Source organism: Arachis stenosperma, chromosome 4 (assembly GCF_014773155.1).
Source record: "Arachis stenosperma cultivar V10309 chromosome 4, arast.V10309.gnm1.PFL2, whole genome shotgun sequence".
Lineage (NCBI taxonomy): Eukaryota > Viridiplantae > Streptophyta > Magnoliopsida > Fabales > Fabaceae > Arachis > Arachis stenosperma.
This window is the reverse complement of record NC_080380.1, coordinates 146,081,527-146,104,206: the sequence shown is the minus strand read 5'-3', so window position 1 is coordinate 146,104,206 and position 22,680 is coordinate 146,081,527. Positions and strand designations below refer to the sequence as shown.

The window sequence follows — 22,680 nt, the reverse complement described above, 5'->3', positions numbered from 1 at the left end:
TTATTATAAGAAAATTTATTTTTTTAGTTTTTTTTATAAGTGTTTAAATAATTTTTTAAAAATTTATAATTTAATTTTAAAAATTATATCACATTAATGTTATAATTTTTTATAAGTTAAAAATTAAAAAAAATTACTTATAAACCTATTCAAACGGCCTTAATTTATTATGGTTTTAGAATTAATAAATCGCAGATCCAAGTGATAAATTATGTGTCTCTTAATATGTTATATTTGAATTTAAAATTTGACAAAAATTAAATAATGAATAAAAATCCTTTAGTGTTGAATGTGTGAGTGATTGGTAATGTAATACCTAGAATTTAGGATTATCTAAATTATCTTTAAAAAAATTAATAAATTTTGAATTTAGTTAATATGTGTGTTAAGAATATATGTTAAAGTTATTAATAGTAATTTTTTTATTTTTTACTTAAATAAATATACAATAAATATATTAAAATTTTAAATCTTGTTTTTTAATGATTTTTTTTAGTTGATACATCTTATAAGAAACTTGTTCAAATTATACATTTAGTTAATAAAAAATGTCTTAAAGACGTTGGTTCAACAGATAAAAGTGAAATTTTTTTATTTTTTCAAAACTTTAATGTATAGTAAATTTAAAAATATTATATTATCTTATTTATATTTTTTATACGTAAACTTTTTTATTTTAATATATTTAAAATACACATAAAACACTTAGCTTGTTAACAAAATTTTAAACTATTAATGTAGATAAATTACATTTTAATAAATTTTACATAACACTAAATTATACATTGTCAATTTGTCATATCACTAAAAATAATAATATTTAATAATTAACTAAATACATAATAACGTAGGAATAAATTTTCTATAATGAAAAAGGTGGTAAAGTAATTAATAGTGAAAAACTTTTGCGTTTCTCTAACCATTGAAAGTACATTCCAAGTTCCCAGTAAATTAATAAAACGAACCACCCCTTAAGTTGAAAAATCACAAAGCACTCGATCTCTATATATATATATGTTCACGTTTTCTCTCTTTAATATATATCATAGACAAGAAGAAAGTAACAATAACATGGAGTCTGATGAAAACCAAAGTAACAAAGTAGTTTCTAAGATATCAATGAAAGGTGTTCAGAATAATACTTATGTTATTAGATGCTTGAAGAAAAAGCTTCTTGTTCTTGACATCAATGGCCTCCTTGCTGACATAGTGTCTCCTCCTCCAGAGGGTCTCAAACCTGATACAATCATAGCACGCCGCGCAAGTAATAATAATATATAAATTAAAGATACATGCATAAGCATATGCTTATGATTATTGAGTTATTATTATTATTATTATTCTGTGTGTATTTTTAATAAGTCGTATATAATTGTTTACACACTTTTTAGCTTTAACTAAATGGGTAAGCTTAATAATCTTAGCTTGGTATTAATTACTATATCTATTCCTTACTTTCTAATAATTAAATTTCATTTTCAGTATTCAAGAGGCCCTTTTATTTGGAGTTTCTGAACTTTTGCTTCGAGAAATTTGAAGTGGCTGTCTGGTCTTCAAGAACTAAGTATCCGTCACCCATATATGTTTATTCTTTAATTTATTATTATTAGTAACATTCAATTTTCATTTATTATTCGCAGCTTCTCAGGTGTGTTTTTCTATATTTAGTGTTTTGTTCTTCTCTTGGAATTTTTAAATTTGTAACTTGTTAAGTAATGTAATTAACTTATGTGGCTACTACGACTTTTGTAGGGAAAATACAGATATGGTCATCGATTACTTGATGGGAAGTATGAAACACAAGTTGCTCTTTTGTTGGGTAAGCATTATGATCATGCCCTGTTACATTTATTTAATTTCAACCACTATGTTAATTTTCTTTTGTTCTTCATTCTCAATATCTTATAGAGACTTTTTTCAATAAATTGGGAAATTATATATATGTATTTAGTGTATTCCTAACAAGTAGAGCCTAGCTACTAGAACTAGAGTAATGGTCAATTTCATCATTTTTTTATTGTTATTTGTTATACAATATCAACAATAGTTTAACTCTAAAAGAAGCATTATGAGTGTGTTGATTATCAAAAGCTTAAGCCAAAATTAAATTTTAAATTAAAACTTGCATTTTCCTACTTGTGTCAATTATAAGGATTATTCGTTAACATAATCATTATTATGGATTTTTATTGTATTTTATGCCTTATATATTCTTGTGATATACATTACTACTATTGCACTTGTTCAAATATTATTTTATGATACATGCCATTGGTTACATAATTGGGGATTGTATATTAATTTTAAAACTTGTTTACTTTTGAAGAAATTACCTCAAGTATTAATGGTTTATTTTCATCTCATTCTACAAAATATTAACTTGGGCAGGATGCTTCTCATTGTACTAAAACAACTTTCAAGACTGTTGAAAACAAGCACAAGCCAGTGGTTTTTAAGGACATGAGGAAAATTTGGGAGAAGCATGATCCAAGTCTTCCATGGGAGAAAGGATACTATAATGAATCAAATACATTGTTGTTGGATGATTCTCCATACAAAGCATTACTTAATCCTGTAAATTAATAACTCCTTTCTTTCTTTCTATGTTACAAATACAATTTCATTTTCTAACTCGGTTATGAATATGTTTGTGACATTATTTCAGCCACAGAACTCAGTCTTTCCGCATACATTCAGCTTTCAGGATCGGAGTGACAATTCACTAGGTATGGTGCAAAAATTACCACCTACCATATATATATGTTGCATGCATATTTATTTATATTTATTATGATAATTATAATGGTTAATTAAATGGAGATGATAATTTTTTACTTTTTCATTTAATGTTTTTTAAAGCTTGTGTGTGCAATTAATGTTTTAGGTGATGGAGGTGATGTGCGAAAATATCTGGATGGATTGGCGAATGCTGAAAGTATGAACAAGTATGTTGAAGAACACCCATTTGGTCAACAACCTATCACTAAAACAAGCCCTTCCTGGAACTATTACCACAACGTTGTTGCTACTCTTTCTACCTCTCAACATGGAAAGTGATATCACTTATATATAATACCAAAATAACAATATTATTACTATATCATAAACTTTAATTATGATATGTATGGACTAAAGTTTTATATGTTAGGGACTAGTTGGTATCTTAAACCATTTAAATGTTTTGTACTTGCTATTATTAGTTGCGGACCTTGATATTGTGATTCCTTTTTGTTTTATGAATAGGATATAAGTATAGATAGACAATAATATTTTTGAACAATGTGAATAATAGAATTAAAAAAAATAAATTAATCTTAAATTTAATTAGTGACATGAATAATTAATATCTAATAATAACCAAATTTAAAATCTATTATTCATATTGTTTAAAAAAGTCATTAATGACTTAGTATGACCCGAATGAATATTAACATGCTAATTAGTAATCAGGGTTTCTCCTTTCTTTCTTTTTTTTTTTTATTTTTGTCATAAAGTTTCTCCTGTGTTTTTTTGGCCGTGGCTCTTGTGGTTGTATGATACCATTTGAATTCAAGATATGATTTTGGGCCTCATTTTCCGGTCCACATGGAATTGGGCCAAATTAATTTTTGGTCAACGGATAATGTGAGCCCAAAGTTTAGTATATTATAACTTAAGTTGCGTCTGTTTCTAATAACAAAACAAAACATTAAAAAATAGAGACACAAAATTTACTTAATTTAGTATTTTTATATTTTTTTATGATAAATTAAAAAAATTATAAAAATTTAATTTATTCTATTTTTTTCATTAAAAATACTTGAGAAAAAAAATATAATAAAAAAATATAATTATGATAAATTAATAAAAATAATAAAATAATAAGTAAAAAATAAGTTATATCTTTTATTAGTATTTCTGTATTTTTTCTATCAAAATGAACACAAAATATACTAATTTAAAAATTATAGACTCTATTTCTGTATCCTTATTATTTTAGTGTCATATTTCTATAAACAAACATAGTCTTAAACCTTTGTTAGGTGCCATGTCTAAAAAAAAAAAAGAAAAAAAAACCTTCTTAGATTTTCACAAAAACCAAAAAAATATATTATATTGGTGGTATGGAATTTTTCAATGTATCTTTAGTAGGAAACAGTGAAATACAAATGAGTGAAGAATTCCATGGATGAATTTAGACGGTTATACAAATATTCTTTATTAAGTCAAGAGTGTTCCGCTATTACTATATGGATAGTAGGTTTAATTTTGACCATATATTTTCCATGTTTTAGATAGATCATTTAGATTTATAAAGACAATTAATATTCTAATTGACCAAATTTTTTATAATATAATATTTGTGATGATAAAAAAATTAAATAAGAATTTTTACTGTATTATATATACAAAAGAGTATTATACTTTTTTTTTTCTATAACGTATTAGCATTTGCTCTAAATTGTATATGAAAAGAAGCCATTAAAAAAAGAAAAAAAAAAAGAAAATGATACCATTTATACATATATGGAGGACTACAGGATTGATTTAATATTCACATCACATTCACAACAAAATTTACTTTTCATTCAAATTAGCTAGGATTGATGTGTACATACATATATAGATGTTGAATGAATTTTAGCATGACACATAATTGTAGGTGAATTTTACCATTTCCCCCCTGAAGCAAATGAAGAACCTTTTAAAAAGAAGATAGGAGGAGGCAAAATTGCCTGAACCAAATGGAGTAGTTTGCCCTCATTTTACGAAAATAGTTTGGTGAGACTCATCATTATTATTCATACGTTGGACGGAACATGTGGCAAATAAGATGTCACATTATTGGAACTGGTTCACTGTTGTACTAACATGTTTTGAGCAATGATTCTAACGTATCAAAGAAAGTTGCATTATTCCTATTCATATCTCGACCTATACACTTGGTAAATTTTTTTTCATCATACAATATAATATATAATATATGATATGATTACGAGATTGACATGTATGTAACAAAGTGTTACCAGTTACCAGCAGTGGCCATCATATTGTTGTAGGAGATAGTGGATTCTCGCGCCCCGAGTTATTTGCCTAACAACTCGCATGGTGCCTCCTCCTCTTATCAAACTATATACATATCAATCTTTTGGGGTTAGATGAATCCTGAGCTTGCAAGAAAATGAATTATTTTATTAATCAATGAGAAAGGGTAAAAAAATTCATTGAATAACAAGTGCCATAGATGGTCTCATATTAGTAGATGTTATGTACGTAACCTGAGATAGGTAGATTGGATTTTAAGCATTGGCCCAAACGTTAGAGGAAGGTGGTCTTTAATTTGTTTGCGTTCGAAAGCTGCCGTTGAGTTATGTGTTTGAAGGAATGGGGTGGTACCTGCAATGACACTTTAATGTCTAAATCAGCAAAGAGTTAAGCAGATTTAGAGTGTATTGGAACTTAGCTTATCTGAGTGTGTCAGTGTATTTATAGGTGAGGATCCAATAATCACCGTTAGAATAGTTCTATTTCTAAAGGTGGATAACCGTCTCTTTATCTTAGGATTGTTGAGATATCTCTTCTAGAAGTTGATGAGAGATTTCAGGGGACAGTTGCTTATTTGAATAAACATTATCTACCAACTCATGTCGAATCCGACCTCTTTGCGGAGGAGCTTATGTTGCACCCAACTTCTTTAGAGAGGTCAGATAAATGGTAAAAGCCAACCTTTAGATTGAACCTTTTTTACTTACTTGAGTCTGGATCATAATATTGTACCAGAATATGAACAAGAAAATAAAAAGATCTTTAAATTTAATGTCTTACAAGATTTGAATTGAGTTAAATGTGATGTTTTTTCGTACATTTGGTTCCTGTAAAAAATCTTCAATAGCCAATAATATAACTTTTCACGGCAACTCAAAAAATATTCAATATGTATTTGAATTTAAAAATAATATCAATTAGATCACTTGAAAATATCAAATGATGATTGATGAATATGAGGAGTATATATTAAAACGAGAATGTTTGGTAAAAAAAAATTAACTAAAAATAGTTATAATTTATCTTTTTTAATATTTATTAATTGTTGCAACGATTAATGAATATTAAATAAAATAAATTTTAGTTTTTTTTGTCCGTCTCCTAGCATTATTGGGCTAATTGTTTTTGTTATGGAATTAGAAGTGGTGATGTACCTTAACATTGTAATTTTTGGTATTTTTTAAAACTGTGGAAGTACACAAATCGGATTGTCCGATTTGTGTACTTGTCACAAATCGGACGGTCCAATTTCTGTACCTCTACAAATCGGACGGTCCGATTTGTGTATCTCTGGAAATCGTACGGTACGGTTCCATTTCTGTACCTCTAATAAATCGGACGGTCCGATTTCTGCTTTTCTTGTTAAACGATTCCACATTTGAGTATAACACCCCAGCAATCCATATTTAAAAAAAACACCGCTGCCACTCCAATATTAAAAATAAAAAATTCGCATGATTGGTATTAAAAATCGCATGACACTTAAACAGCATAATTATGGCAACCTTTATAAGTGCTTGTCATTCTTTAATTACTCTATAAAATTAAATTAGATCTATTACATTTGAATTGAATCCACCAAATTCTAGTAAATTATTAACGCGCGGGGGAATCTTATTATTTTGGACCGATGAGTATTTAAATTGTAATGAATCTTCACATGAAACTGTAATGAGCTTTCGGGTTTGATCCTTGGTGATCTGATCTGTATGTCTATTGAATACTATGATTTATATTTGACTTTTTATTAGTTAGCAAATTATCATAAAATTGTACAACATTTTGGTTTTAATATTCTCTAAAATATATTGCTTTGAATGTTCGTGACAATGAACATGCTAAGTAAGCACGTGACATCTATTATTGATGTCAACTTCATTCTCGATTTCCTTTTTCCATGTATATGATAGAGAATTTGTCAGAATATTGAGAAGGTTTGCGTTTGCAAGTGATCATCACTACTTAATTAGCCAGGTCCATAATCTTCCACGTATAAGATATGAAACTAAAGTATTTTATGTGATTCAATTATTATTGGAATTGTGAAATGAAAGTGAAAGGGAACCGATTAGATTATGGAAAAGTGTAGAATATTAATATACTATCTGTTAATTTATTATCAATAATAATTAATTATTATATTTTAAATATATATAAAAAAATATATCTAAAAAATATATTTATAAAAATATTTTTATTAGACATAATAATAAAAAAGATATTTTTATTAGACATTTTTACAAAATTATTTCTATTAAATACAGTTATAAATAAAAATTAATAGAAATTGATAGAAATATTATTAATAACATAGCGAAATTGTTAGATTATTAGTGTTATGACTTGCAATTCAAATTAAAACAAGAGAAGGAAAGAAGCAAGTTAGTGTTGATTTTGTTTAAGTTGTTGGAGGATATTGTAATAATAATTAAACTAGTACCTACTAACACATGTAAGATTTGAAAGGCTGTCTTCTCATGTGACATATATATGATAAAGGTCTAAAGGATAAGATGGAATCAAAAAGTGCAATTTGCCTCTCTAACATGCTTTGTCCCTAGTTTAATGCTCACACAATTTTGGGACCCTTTTCTGCATTATTCCTTAGAATGTGAACAATATTCTAGTTTTGCTCACTTTTGAGCTTCCTTTTATCATAACATCAATCTCTTTCATTCTTTGAGATTCCCCTATATTTTTCACCTCCCCCTCTAGCTATCTATATATATTGAGTAAAGTGGACAATAATAATCTCTCAATTTACAAAATTTTAATTAGTTAAAAAAAATAAAGATTACTAAAGTTGGAAACCAAACATAGCTAGCTGAAATTATTCTAAGTCATTTAAATAAATTAAGTACCAAATATTAATTACCTAACATTATATATATGTTAGTTAGTTATCAAATTAGGTAAATGTCATGAAGATAGATATTATTGGTAGATAATCATATGATATGCCAATATATATAATTGTTAATTAATGGGGTCCGAATATGAAGCTTCTTAATTGGACTCATTAGAGTTTGAGAGAAGTAAGATGCAGATGGCTTGCTTGCAATTCTAATTAGCCTATGTAAAATAATAAGTAAGGAACCTCGTGATGCTTCACTTTTTACATGTGATTGTGTATCCCCTTTTCAATTTCCACCTTTAACCATAGATCACCATCAATTCCTTTAGGTATGTAACGTCAAGCAATGATTAAATATATAATATAACGTTGATACTTAATTCCATATTGGTGCAATATTAGCATCATCTTTAATTTAACCGTTATTAATTATTATATAATCTTTATATATATTTGGTTGATGTGGTTGAATTAATCTCTATTTAATTATGTATATGTTATATTCAGAACCTATATATATTTTCATCATCGCGGTCACTATCATAGACTACATTACTATATAAGTATATATTATATAATACTTGATGTTGAAGACTTAGTTTCTCATCTCATAGAACAATCCACATGACCTTCATGCAGTGTATGATTATTATTGTACTTCATCATGATTTTTTGGAACCACCATTAGCCATAAATTACTAGACACAGAATCATGAGGAATTTAGAACAATTAAAACTTTCACAATATTCGGAGGTGGCTTATTCATATACGATAGTAATCCACTTTATTATTAGCATAAGATATTTACTTATAGATTAATTTTTTATATCTTTCCTTGTTAATTAATTATAAACTACATCATATACATGATACACAGAAAAATAGAATAAAAAATATAAGAAAAAAAACAAAGGGTTTGAACGAATGATTTTGAATTATGGTGTAGAGTCCCAAATTAATTTGAGAAGAAAACGAAATATAATTAAATAAAGACATAGATATCTCTCTTTTGCATTATATATAATAGATATAGTATAAGAATTCTATGTCTAAAAAGTTTAGAATTTGATCTTGAATTTTAAAAATAAAAAAATAACATAAAACAAAATAGAAACTAAACCTAATTGTATCCAATAATTCATGAATTATTTGCAAAATTAAACATGACTGTATATTTCTCTTTATAGTTGATTATTTAACCTAATTCTATCTTGGGAAATTGCACCCCATCTTACCTTTAATTTGACAATTATTATATGCTAATAGTGTGGATACTAAATTTCATTATAGTAGCATTTATGAAGAGGACTATTCCATCTATATTGCATGGACATAATTAATGGTACAGTATAATAAGTTCATGATTCGTTCATCTACCTTACACATTTTGCTTAGTGCAAAACCTAGCTAGAAAACTTTATTAGGTCACCACTTAATTAGGTTAATGCAATTGCTAACAAGCCAATTTATTATGGCAACATTATTCCCCAAATTTATATCGTTACATGCGCAATTAAATGTTGTTTGGACTTTGGAGGAAATATATCTTAAGATAGAGAAAATGCATTCTTAACTAAGGTTCTTCAGCAGAGCGTGACACAGCTATTAATGTATGTTATGCAGTTTCCGGACATTAAGCTGTCCCAAATATATTATTGCAACTTTGTACCTTTAAATAATATAATTAGTAGTACAGTGTATAGGGAGCCTATGGATTTAAATTAATTAATAATTAAATGTGTATACTGTAAATTAAAGTTCATATATATAAAATATCTTCTGATCTGTATCATTAATGAAAGTTCATATATTATATATATACTCTTTCTTTTTCAAGTTATTAACTATTTACTAAAAGCATAAGTAATTAAGAAAATAGAAAAGTATTTTTAATATTATTTTTCTTTTATTAATTCTCCATTTTACTAATTTTTTCTATTTAACAATAAAAGATATAAAAGATAAAAAGTAATTAATTATTTTTTAAAATTAAACAATATACCTAATTATAAAATTCAAAAAGAAAAGAGGTAAATAATTTGAATAAGAACGATAAGGAAATTTATGGAAGGATATTTTAATTTAATTTACACACTTTTCAAACTTAGCGGCTATATAACATGCACATTGCATAATAATCATTAGACTTACAAGGGGTTCTGTGAATAATCGAATATATAATTTCACGGTTTCAGAAGCTAGTGTCTTATTTAAATCATTATTCTACAAAGAATTTTTCAAAACTGTTATATATTACCTAAGACAATGGTTAATTTTTGTTTTAATTTTCTTGGAATCTATAAACAATAAGTAATTAAAGAGCGTATATATGAAGAAACGGTGTGAATGCTTATAAAGATTTACCTTGATGATTGATGTGCTTTAAATTATTATTGCCCTTGAGTATATTATAATATTGCTGCTAATTTTTTTTATTATTATTTTATGAATTTCTGGTGTACTAAAATATTGAAGATCAGAACCATTAGTTGTCCTACTTTATTACCACCAACATAAAATATTGGAGGATGTAACGTAATCTCTAATTATTCTTTCTCTGATATTCATAGTATATAGATAGTATTCCAATAAAATCTCAACTTTATCTCTTCTTCCAATACTATGTAAAGTTCCTAGCTAGATTGTATGTGGAATATAGATGACACTCATCATAATGTTTCATCCTATAGTTGGGAACAAAACAATTGTGATTGATGTGTAAAATCGTTAAGATTGGGTGAGGCTAATTTAATTTTAAAAGTTAATTTAAAAAAGTAAAAAATATATTTATTTATATTTTTTTAAAAAATGTTAGGATAAATTATATTTTTTGTCTCTAAAATTTGATAAAAATTTTAAAAATAATCTTAAATTTTATTTTATTTCAATTGCGTTCCAAAAACTTTCGATTTGTATCAAATATACTCCTAACGGCTAATTTTTCAAAAAATTTAAGACCGATTCAACAACAATTTTATAAGAATAAACCCTCAACTCAAACAAATCAAGCATAATTTTCATGCATTGTTGTTAGATTGATCTTTAAAAATTTTTAAAATTTAGCCGTCAATGGTATATTTACTGTAAATAGAAAACTTTTGAGACAAAATTGAAATAAAATAAAATTTAGGAGTATTTTTAAAATTTTTGTTAAATTTCAGAAACAAAAAGTATATTTTACCTAAAATTTTATTTACAAGAGACTAAGATTGATAATATTGCTAAAATATGAAATTTAAAAAAAATAAAAAATATAAGAACGAACGTTTTTAATAAAAAACATAAAGAAGTGACTAACTATTTTTATTTTAAATATAAAATAAGTATAATTAAAAAATATTAATAACTTAATATTTATCAACCAAATTAAACTTGTGCCATGTGTTCTTACCCCAAGACTTTATGATGTTGTTCAATAGGAGAAAGCAAATTATCTTTTGTGCTGATTCTAATTAATTGACTAATTTTTATAATTAAGTAGTTTAATGAGAGTGTTGATGATGCAGCAATAACATGTGGTGGCTTTTATCTGCAAAAGTGGGAGCAATAATAGACCTTAAGTTTGCGGCAAAAAACTGATACCCAAAGTAGTTGAAAAAGATTTGGATGGTTTAATTGAATATTATGAGAATGTTAATTAATGGTCCAATTCCACAATCAAGAGTGAGCAACTTTCTATGAATTGCATAATATTAGTGACTACACACACACATTGGACAAAGGATTTAGGACCACACTACATTTCTATGCTTCTGCTAAAATGTACCAACTAAAAAGCACATAACCAACCATGTTGCCATGGAAGTGAAACACTCTTTGATACTTGCAACGTTGGTAACTACAACGTAATCAATATTTCCTATAATGTTTTTATTCAATTCCCATTTTTAACAAACTTTTGGAGGTAAGGTTAGTACATTATTATTGACCTCTCTTTCAATTCAGACATAAATATGAATGATTTATTATTAGGTAAAATGTAACATTCATGTAATAAATAAAAATACTTGAATTGAATACAATTAAAACAATGTTAAGACTCTTTTGCATATTGAATGGTAAAGTGAAATGATAGCAGCTCCATTTTGAGGCCAGGTCCCATGTATGGGAGAAAAAGCTGATGAAACTAACCATCCAAGGGCAATTTGGTGAAAGCATGAGCAGAGGGATATGTATGGGAATGCTTCAACATACACTTTAGATCATGCAGAATTTCACTCAGTATATGTAACAATGTACCATTTCAAAAAATAAAAAAATATTAAAATTATTCATCATCTCTTGGCTTGTTTTATCCTCCTTCTTTCATTTTCTCTGACAAAGTCCACATGGTTAAGGAGAGAGGTCCAAGCCACAGACCCACCACGTTGTTTTGTCCACATGGAAGTGCTAGGAAATGACCATAGAGCAGATCTGACCCTTCTGACCCACACATTCACTTCCATTATTTAATCCAATCTCACTTAGATACTTTCCTATTTCTTTTCTTATTCAATCACACTTGTATAAATAATTTTCAAATTTAACTATCTAAAGTCTTCATTAGATATATCAATTCTATATGTTATGTACTTCTTTTTTAAATATGTTTTTAAGAATAATTCTGTTTTGTATAACATTAATGTATCAAAATGTAGATACATACACTACTACTCTTATAATTATAACAGGAGTGACAGGAGCAGCACATTTTGTGATTTGTAATTATTATTAATATTTTTAATAGTATAAAAATATATCTAATAGTATGAAATTATATATTTTTTTAATGGTTAAATGCTAACTAAATTTTAATAAAAATACTAACTTTTAAGATTTTTTCTAATTCTAGTTTTTATTTAAAATAATATTACCACTCTTTTTACAAAAAATTAAATATCTTTTATTTCATAAACTAATTTTAAAAATGAGTTAGACTCGTTTAATTTTAATATAAAAAGAGAATCTAGAGATGAAATTTAGATAAGATCAGAATAAATAATCAGATTAGTTTCTTCAAATTTTATTTGTTAGTCAAATTAATTTTTAAAAATTTTACTTAATCAAATTAGTCCTTTAAATTTTCCATCATTAATTAAATTTCTTCCTACTCAACTTTTCTTCTAAACTCTATTATTTTCATGATCTATTATGATTTTTATAATTGTGGCAGTTCCAAATCTCCACTAAACATTTTTTGTTCTATATTATTCTCATGTTTATATTTATAACCATCACAATCACTTCAGAAAGAATTGAATAACATATTTCTTTTGAAAAATAAAAAAATTACTCTTGAATTCATACACAGCCTGTTATCTTTCCCTGCTTCTCATGTGTCTTTTATTAAGCATATTAAATTTTTAACAACTCCTTCAGTCTTCTCTCTATCTCTGATGCACTCGGATTTTGACACCCCAAATTCCACCCATTCTTTCCCTCTCTCTTACGTAATGTAATTAAAAAGTTGTCACTATTACTTTCTTATATATTCTAAGCAACCTATGTTTTTATTTTTTTTATTTTTCTTGTGATATATATAATAGTAAGGTATACACCACAATACAATTCCTCTCTATAACACAACACACTCTGGCCTCTCTCTGCACCTGCTTCTGCTTGAGCTAACAAAAGAAAAGAAAATTAAAACTAACCCTTTGTTCTGTGTGCAAACCCAGATAGAAAACAAAGAAAAAAACAAAAACATCTCTTCTTGGGTCTATCAAATTTTCTCTTCAATGGTGGATGCTAGCTACTAGCTAGTGCTACAACAAAAACTTTTCGGATTGCTTTGGTTCCACTTATTTTTTTTGGGTTCTTTCTGCAGAAGTATATATTCCCTTCACACTTTCTTTTTCTTTTATTTTCTCACTCTCTTTGATTCTGTTCCAAGAACATTCTCTTTCTGTGCACATGCATACACATGAAACAAATAGTACATGCAAATTCTTAATGTACTATTCTTGTTGTTATTATTATTATTCTCTCCTTTGAGAACTCTAAATTCTTAAGGCTAGTTCAAATTCCATAACACAAGACCTGTTTGTTTGTTCTACATTAAAGAAGCCTTTGCTTGTTGACTCTATAAGCATCATTCTTGAACATTGAAGCTTTGAAGGAAGAGAAGTCAAACAAACATGTCTTCAAATAAGGTATTGAAATCAGTGAAAGATGAAAACCCAGAATTGCAGAAGCAGATTGGTTGCATCACTGGCTTTTTTCAACTCTTTGACCGCCACCGTTTCCTCGCTGCCAACACTCACCAAACACCTTCTTCAACTTCAGGTATTCTTCTTCTTTTTGTGTTCATAGAAAAATTTGATTGATATGAACATTATTCACATCTGAGTAGGACAACTGCATTATTTATATTTTCTTTTGTTCTGTTTCATTTTCAAGATTTTTGCTTCATGGAATCTTAGTCAAACATGTTTGAAGAAGAAAATTTTGATGAACATGAACATGAACATGAACATGTGAGAAGGACTAGTCTTCGTACATACATAAATTGTTTCACATATATATCACGTGTATTGAGGTGGAAAGACTTTGTTGGTTTGCTGTCCTTAGAAAATGAAAATTTTTCACCTTAGGCCTTCATATAGTATATAGTTTTATTTCTTTTATTTTTTACTACACAAAATAAAAGAAAAAAAAGAAAAGTTCTCTAGTGAAAATGAATATTTTCTTCCAACAGTAAGGGACTGACACAATTAACCTTACATTATGTCAGTAACTTGTCGGATTGCATAGATAGTTCTGTTTTCTTTTCTTTTCTTCTTCAGTTTTCATTTGTTTTCGTGTGGAGTGATTCCGGTTGTTAAAGTTCTCTGACTCCACTTAGTTACTAGATAAAAAAGCAAACCATTTAATTTACTAAACTATTTTTTTATTTTTTTATTTTTTTTTATTTTGGTTCCTTACTCTCCAAATTAGATTTGACAGAAGCTGGTAACTGAGAGTTAAATTTTGGAGATGAGCACTTTCTTTTCTTTTTGTTTTTATTTTACATCTATGTATTTTCAGAAATCAGGTTAGAATACATATTCAAGTAATGTTCACATCAGAACAAAGTTAAATATTCACATTTTTTAAAGTGATAATTGTAATATTTAAGTATTTTTAATAATTTGAAAGGTATGAACATTACAACTAACCTGTAATTGTTTATGCTTTCTTTGTAGCTTCAACATGAAAATATGTCCATAGATATTATAGAAGTGATCTGAAAGGAATAAAAAGTGAGTTGAAGATAATATCTGAGAAGTTCTTAGTACTATAACTGAAATTTCCTTTCTTTCTCAGGTGAAAGCAGTAATGGCATCAAAGAGCTTAATGCTAAAAACACAATGCAGAAAGCAAAGGTAAGATAATATTAGAATGGTAGTTTAACATGAAAGAATTTTAGCAGGATCAATTAACAAACTTAATATTGTGATTTTCAGGAAAAGAATTTAAAGGGTTCCAGAGAGAAGCAACAATTCTCCACGGAGTCTTCAATAACTTCTATGACTTCATCATCTTGTTCATCTAGCATGTCGTCCCTCGAGTTCAACAGGACAATTCAGACCGAATCACTGTCAACCGGTCGAATCAATGTTCTTGAAAACTCGAATTCAGAACTATCATTGAAGCGCCTTGACACCCCAACACAGAAATCCATTGACTTCTATGATATTGTCAAAGAGTCAATTCAGAGAGAATCTCATGGATTATCTGTGAAGACTTTGCCTAAAGAGCAAAAGAAGGGTCCGAATCACACCTTGAAATACATCGACTCGCCCCGGCCTCTGCCTGCCCCAAAATCTGTCAATGCAGGAGTTATGATCTCCAATGAAGCATTCCATAATCTTGCTAAGTCTAAGAAAGCACCTTGGGACTCGCCCCGGCTGTCTTATGATGGAAGGGATACACAAGATAGATTCAAAACTGCAACAAAGCATAAGGAACTTCCAAGGTTTTCCTTGGACAGCAAGCAAGGATCCATTGGAGGTCTCAATGAAGGAAACAAGTCTCGCAACCTATTGAAGGGTCCACAAAAAGGACATTTGAGAAGCTCCAGCTCAGTGTTTAACCAGCCGCAAGAACCAGATACTTCGAGAAGATCATCCAGTGTCGTAGCAAAGTTGATGGGACTGGAAGCATTGCCAGAATGGACACAGACTTGCCAGACTCCACCAGCGACTGCTAGTTGCTACAACAATAAAAACGAGCTCTTGGAAAGATCTAGAACAAGTGATGAATACAAGCAGCACCAAAGCTCTGTATCTCCAAGAAGTAGCCAGGAATCTACCTCGGCTCGATACAGAATTGCTGACTCGATCACAAACACATCACCATATTCGCGATTTGCTCTAGAATCAAGTCCTTGGAGGCAAACTGATGCAAGCCAAAGTTCTCAACTGCAAGTTTCCAAGGGAAGTGAATCTGATGTGAAAGCCTCAAAGTCCTGCATCTCTGTATATGGGGAAATTGATAAAAGGCGGGCAGAACTCGAGTTCAAAAAGTCTGGCAAGGATCTCAGAGCCCTTAAACAAATTCTTGATGCAATGCAGAGATATAAAGATACAGCTGGCAGTACTAGTGATCAGGCTTCAAAGTCTCCATCTTACAATAGGAAAATTTGCAGTCTCAATCAAGGATCAAAGTTACAAAGCCCAAGAATTCGACAAAAAGACTCAGAGTCTGTCACAAGTGAGACATCAAACACAAGCCAGGGTAGTGAATTGCCAATATTCATCATGAAACCGGAAAAAGTTGCTAGAAAATCCAGCAATCCTCCTTCTAAAGGAATGCCAGTTCGTGGTAATGGAAGATTGGCTGAGAAGCAAACAGGCAAAGATGTCAGTTCAACCATCAGAAATGTCAGGGATCCTTTTAGTCAATCAATTCCTTTAGCAAATAAGGGTAATAACTCGAGAACTTCAAAATCGATGCAATCATTGAAAGTTCATCAAGAAAGCAATGGAGAAAACACTAGTTCTGGTAACATAACAGCTGCTAGGAGTCCAAGGGTACAGAAGAAGTTTGGATTGGAGAGGCGCTCTCCACCAAGCAGCCCATCTTCAGATTCTGGTATTAGCAGAAGGCAGCAGTATAGGAACTCTTTGGGGTTTCCTTCTTCTCCAAGTACAACACCAAGGCCGAAATTGCACGAAAGAAATGAATGTTTCAGCGAGCCTAGTGTCCATTGGAGGGATTTTAAGGCTCGTGTTAACTTCATTTCTCCAGATTTTGACAAGAGAAGCAGTGATAGAGAAATCATTCGCATGGATCAATCAGGAAATACTAATAGCACTTCCATCCAGCTTGGCAGCCTGAATCAAAATGTAAGTATTTCTTCATTGCATTGTTAGATTTTGCATCTAAACCAATTGCTTAGTCGTTCTTTTATTTTGATCAGTGTTCAGGAAGCTCTAAGGCTGACACAATGGTTACTGTAGAACAACCAAGTCCTGTGTCTGTTCTTGATCCTGCATTCTACAGGGAAGACCCACCATCTCCAGTGAGAAAGAGATCAGACATGTCAGATGATTTAGGTATTCAACTTATATTTCATCATGGATAATCTAAGTTCATTGTCAGATTAATTATTTAAGCTAATACACTTTTTGGTGGCATTACAACTACAATAACTCAGGAAACAATTTCGAGTTACATTTTAATTCTCTTCAAATTTTCTCATACAGGTGAAGAAGTTCTAAGTGCTGATGAAAACAGTGAGGAGAACTCTGTTGATCTTCCTTTATCCAACACAACAAAAGCTAACTTCATCATTCATGATAGAGACTCGAATACCCAGAATTTCATTCAAATTCTTCAAGATATCAATCAGAATGATGAGAAACTCACCAGTTTCAGTGACAATAAGGATTCTGACCATAAATATATAGCAGAAATCCTGCTAGCATCCGGTCTTCTTAGCGGACGCACCTCTAGCCAGATTTCTCATTCACCAGGTTACTTGATTAACCCAAAGTTATTCTTTGCATTAGAACAAATGAAAACAAACAAGAAGGATTTTAACAGTGGCAAGATTATTAGTCCAGAGCAAATGCAAAGAAAACTCATATTTGATGTGGTTAATGACATTCTTGTTCAAAAATCATTCTTGGAGAGTTCTTATACTCACTGGCGCCTAACAAACCAGCTACCAGGTAGAAACCTACAGGGGAAGCAGCTTTTGGATGAGGTATGCACAGAAATAGACCAGTTACAACCTCAGAAAAAGAATCTTGACTTGGCCATTGAGGATGAGAATTTGACAAGTCTCTTATGGGGAGATTTGAATTTGATGCATCACCCCACAGTTTGGACTGACAGCAACATTGAGATACCAAATGTTGTGTTGGATATAGAGAGGTTGATCTTTAAAGATTTGATAACTGAAGTTGTTAGAGGAGAATTAGCAAACAGTGCTGGTAGGCATTGCAGGCAATTACTGTTTAATTAGCTTGACCCAAAAAGAGGAAAAATAAAAAGTTCCAATCTTGTGTGTCACCTTCCAAAACACACAGTTTGAAGAGAGCTAATAAGCTGCTTAGTTGAGTTTAACCCTTGTTTTTTGTATAAATTATTGCACATTTTAATGTCTTTCTTTATGTATTTATGGTTCATGAGTTCATAAATACATGCAGAAATACATGATTATGTATATATCAGTATCTAGTTTTCACTACAGCGCCTTCTCTAAACATAAAATGGTGTCGGTTCCTCCATCTCAACTAAACATTATTATACCCTCAACTCTTATGTTCTTAACTTCTTATAAATACTATACTGCCAAAGCATCATTAGTTTTTGTAATGTCGGAAGTAGAGCAACTCAAAGCAAACCCCATAAATAGGCAACTCTATACTCTTTGGCAGAGAACAACCATAGATTGAAAAAGTAGTACATGACAATAAAACTGTTGTGAAATTCCCATAATTGATATATGAGAATTTTAGAATGGAAGTTGTTTTTAGTGTTATTGACAGGATTTCAAATAATGCTTTAAAGAAGCAAAAACCAAAATAAATCGGAAAAGATGTTATTTTCTATGGGATTTCAGTCTTACATGTTGCATTGATTTTTAACACACGAATCCAAAGCATTTTCCACATATCAGATTGCCTACTGGCACATACTCAGAAGATTGTTGAGTGGGAAAATGCCTGGGGAAAAATGTAACATTCATTTCAATAGTATCAGTCGCCTAAATTTTAATATCCCAGAACTAGCTATCATCACATTGTCCTGAAAAAGTGTCGAGTATACAGATCCTAGTTGAAGCAATCTCATTTACAATTGAACAAGCTGATCTGGATTTTCTAGAGATTCCCTCAGAATTTTCTCAGCCCTTCTTTTCCTGTCATCCTTCTCATCTTCCATTGCAAACCACGGCAAAGTCCTCTGATGCTCCTTTTCAGGACTCAAACCTGTGGACCTTCCTAAGAATTTGTTTCCTACCCCAATCTTAAAACGAACCCTAGGGTTCTCATTCAAGACACGCGTTGTCTGATCTTCTCCGGAATCACAGGATGTGCTCTTCATCGCTTCAATTGCTGGAGCAAACGTCTCTAATACTGATACGGATTTATCATCAAGGAAATTCCTTGCGACAGGATTATCCAAAGCGACATTGTTGAAGAGCTTAGTAGGAGGGGCAATAGGAGCAACTTCCTTTTCCCCAACTTTCAAAGGTGGTGCAAGGAAAGGATTACCTTCCACAGATGCTTTCTTTGCCTTGGCATCATCCGGGTCAGCGAAGGTGGGCTTCTCAAACATACCTGAGACCATCTGCTGCTGCGAACTCAACAGCGACCTATCCCCCTTATCGTTCTCTCTTTCTTGCTCAAATTTGCCATTGACAGCATGAGGTTCTGCTCCTCTTGCATCCCCTGTAGGGTTAAGTGAATACGTCTGTGGATCAGGGAATGCAGGCAGCCAGGCAGGAATATGTTCCGCAGGAGGCACTTTTCCTTTTCGTGAAAAACTTGGAGTCAGCTCACGATCTTTCACGATTGGAAACCGGGGAACAGGATGTACAAATGGAATTGGTTCAACTTCATTAACATACTGAACGATTTCCCGAACAGCACCAGAATCCTCAAGGCAATGGTCAACATCAGAAGCACCTGAAAACCCTTGCACATATACTAAATCCTCCAACCCTTGAATGACATCAAAAGCATTGGATTCAGTCCTCCCTGCAAGATTAGCATAGTAATGAGCAGATCTCCCAATGCTCGAAGCATATCGAACAGCGACATCAGACAGCGCCTCAAGGGCTGATTGCTGAAACGAATGAAAACCTTGACTCTCCAACAATTGTGCTACCGCGATCTTCGCGATTGCCTGGGCAAAATCATCAGCACCTGATTTCCTCTTCCATGTGCTGGGCTTCTCAAGATGCCTTCCAGTCTTCCCACCACCATTGCTCATATTCAGCAAACTTCATATCACTTTAAAACCCGAAAAATATTATCCAAATCACTATTTCTCTTCATTTCCAGAACTCACCAAAAAATTGAAATTCACCAACTTCGCTTCTGAGAAAATTTATTTTTTTTTTTTCGGAAAAGAAAAAAGTAAACTTCAGCTAGACAGAACTTTAACTAATACCAACAATATCTTATAATTGAGCTACAAATCCCTAACTAGTAACTACTCCCAGGCTGAACTCTATATAGAAAACAATTTCAGCTGAATAATTAAAATTTGAGGGGGAAAGTGAAGCTTACCAAGTTACCAGTAGATGAGAAGTGCTGATTGGATCTGAGGGCATAAACGGAAGATCGGTAGATAAAATTGGGAAATTTAGGGTTTGCGATTCGGTTTAGCTTAAACCCTTTGAAACCCTTGGATCGAAGACATCATTTGACGCAGAAAGAGAAAGGAGCTTGAAATGGAAAAGAGAACTTCGCTCGTAGACCCGATGCGATTTCGTCTTTAGAACCCTCTAAAGTTTATTGCGAAAATTTCGAACATGAATGTAGAGTGTAGTCAATAATCTTGAATCTTCGTTGTCGTGGAAAGTTGAAACGGCGTCGTCCTAAACGTATGGAACCAAGCCGCGTAAATCTAGAGAAGAAAAATACTGTGTTTTTAAATTAATTATTAAAAAAATTGGATAAATTACGTATTTAAAAGATATAAACAAAAAGATATATAAAAAATAAAAATTAGATATTAAATATATATTTTTTAAAAGCTTTTACAAATATTATTAAAAAAATAAAAATACTTTATATATTTAAAAGTTAATAATTTTAAGCTAATTAATTTTTCTTGTAAATGACCTAAATTATTTTTAAGAATTAAAAAATTTAGGAACTCAATTTTTTCTGAATATTTATATTTATTTTTTAAATATTTATCTAATTTTTAAACGCACATAGTATTTTGATAAATAAAAAAGTTATTTGTCACTCATAAAAAATAATATTTTTTTTCATATTTTTAAATCATTTAAAAGCATTTATCATTCGTATCTTTTATTATTATTTTTATCAACAGTATAATTTTTTTAGTATCATTTTAGTAGTTTAACTTAAAAAAATACTTGTTAGTATAATATTTTGTGTAAAAAAATAGTAAAATCTATATTTTTCATTTTTTTAAATCCAAAAGAAAAGTAAAACATTAAAGGAGAAACAAAAGATATGTGCTTATTTTTAGGCTTTTTTTTTATACCTATTTTTATATATATGAAATATATATATATATATATATATATATATATACCTATTTACTCTATGATGATTTCCTTTGTTAAGCTTCTAACTCTTTTTTTTCATAGATGAAAACATGTTAGGGTTGTTTTCTTGGACCATTATTTCTATACTAGTAGTATAAGTCCTTAGGTGTAGTCTTGTAGTCAAACTATTTATCCTCGTTTAAATTGTAGTCTTATAGTAAAATTATTTATCCTTGTATGTGTTATGTGTGAGTTTTACCAAAAGGACAACTTATTGAAATGCAAATGAAATTATATATGATTTTCCCTTTCTCTTTAAATCAATTGTAGTTCTATCCTCACAATTAAAATAAAATTAAATCCTTATTTCAAATAAATGATAAAATCATGTCCAAAGAATATTTTTCTTTTCCGATCCATGCACATTTTTGCATACACACAACATTGATGCATGACTTAACCATTCTTCAGAGTTGTATTGATTCTAAAAAGTTATCATATGATTCTTGTTATCATAAATTCTATGTATAAGCGAATTTGTTCATTTTTTCTCATTAAGGGTCGACGGATCTGATTCTGGGAATGGTCGACAACAAGGAGAGAAGGGTGAATCGGCAGCTACGCGAGTCAACGGTAATAGAGGGGAGCAGGATAGAATAGGGAAGAGATTCGGACGCTCTGCACTTTCTTTTTGGTGGGTTCTTCGAATTATCGATTGTGGGTATTCTAAAGAGATTTGGGGATAAAATCATCTGCAACTGAAAAGGAGTTAGCGACAGCCATTCTAACTTCGACACTAAATAAGAGAAATTCGACGTCGGTAGGCTGATTTGGATAAAACCGCAACTATCCACCATGAATTACTGCATTTGGAGATTCCGCAAATAGTTTGTCGCAGGCATCTCCCGCATCCGTTGTAGTGAGTAAACATGATCAACTAATTTTTCATAAAAGTAAATCTAAACTATTAACAATTTTTTAGTCAATATTATTTAATAGTTAATTTTTTATATTAATTATATATATTAACTAAATAAAAAAATATTCTATTGGTCAAATAGTATATGACGCCTTTCGTAATATATAAGCTTTAGGGCTATTATAAGACAAATGTATTACACTCTAATTATATTTATACCA

At 30.0% G+C, this 22,680-nt stretch overlaps 3 protein-coding genes across 4 annotated transcripts; 2 read left to right on the top strand and 1 right to left on the bottom strand.

The window, feature by feature from the left end:
* Positions 1–1,058: 1,058 nt before the first annotated feature.
* LOC130973435 (uncharacterized) lies at positions 1,059–3,111 on the top strand. The gene is made up of 6 exons (XM_057897941.1): positions 1,059–1,264; positions 1,483–1,564; positions 1,753–1,819; positions 2,389–2,574; positions 2,666–2,726; positions 2,885–3,111. The coding sequence occupies exons 1-6, from the start codon at positions 1,072–1,074 to the stop codon at positions 3,055–3,057; spliced, it is 762 nt and encodes a 253-aa protein (XP_057753924.1). The 5' UTR covers positions 1,059–1,071; the 3' UTR covers positions 3,058–3,111.
* Positions 3,112–13,495: 10,384 nt separating this feature from the next.
* LOC130973962 (protein LONGIFOLIA 1-like) lies at positions 13,496–18,588 on the top strand. The gene is made up of 5 exons (XM_057898656.1): positions 13,496–14,144; positions 15,165–15,223; positions 15,305–17,188; positions 17,263–17,398; positions 17,549–18,588. The coding sequence occupies exons 1-5, from the start codon at positions 13,997–13,999 to the stop codon at positions 18,310–18,312; spliced, it is 2,991 nt and encodes a 996-aa protein (XP_057754639.1). The 5' UTR covers positions 13,496–13,996; the 3' UTR covers positions 18,313–18,588.
* Positions 18,589–18,853: 265 nt separating this feature from the next.
* Positions 18,854–20,877, bottom strand: LOC130973963 (transcription initiation factor TFIID subunit 8-like). Of its 2 annotated transcripts, none has more exons than XM_057898658.1 (2): positions 20,585–20,877; positions 18,854–20,305 (listed from the first exon to the last, which is right to left on the bottom strand). In XM_057898658.1, exon 2 carries the CDS (start codon positions 20,283–20,285, stop codon positions 19,143–19,145), a length of 1,143 nt encoding a protein of 380 aa, XP_057754641.1. In that variant the 5' UTR covers positions 20,286–20,305; positions 20,585–20,877; the 3' UTR covers positions 18,854–19,142. The 2 variants fall into 2 exon arrangements, with proteins under 2 accessions (XP_057754641.1, XP_057754640.1); XM_057898657.1 differs by having other exon boundaries at positions 18,854–20,392; positions 20,585–20,875.
* Positions 20,878–22,680: the final 1,803 nt, after the last annotated feature.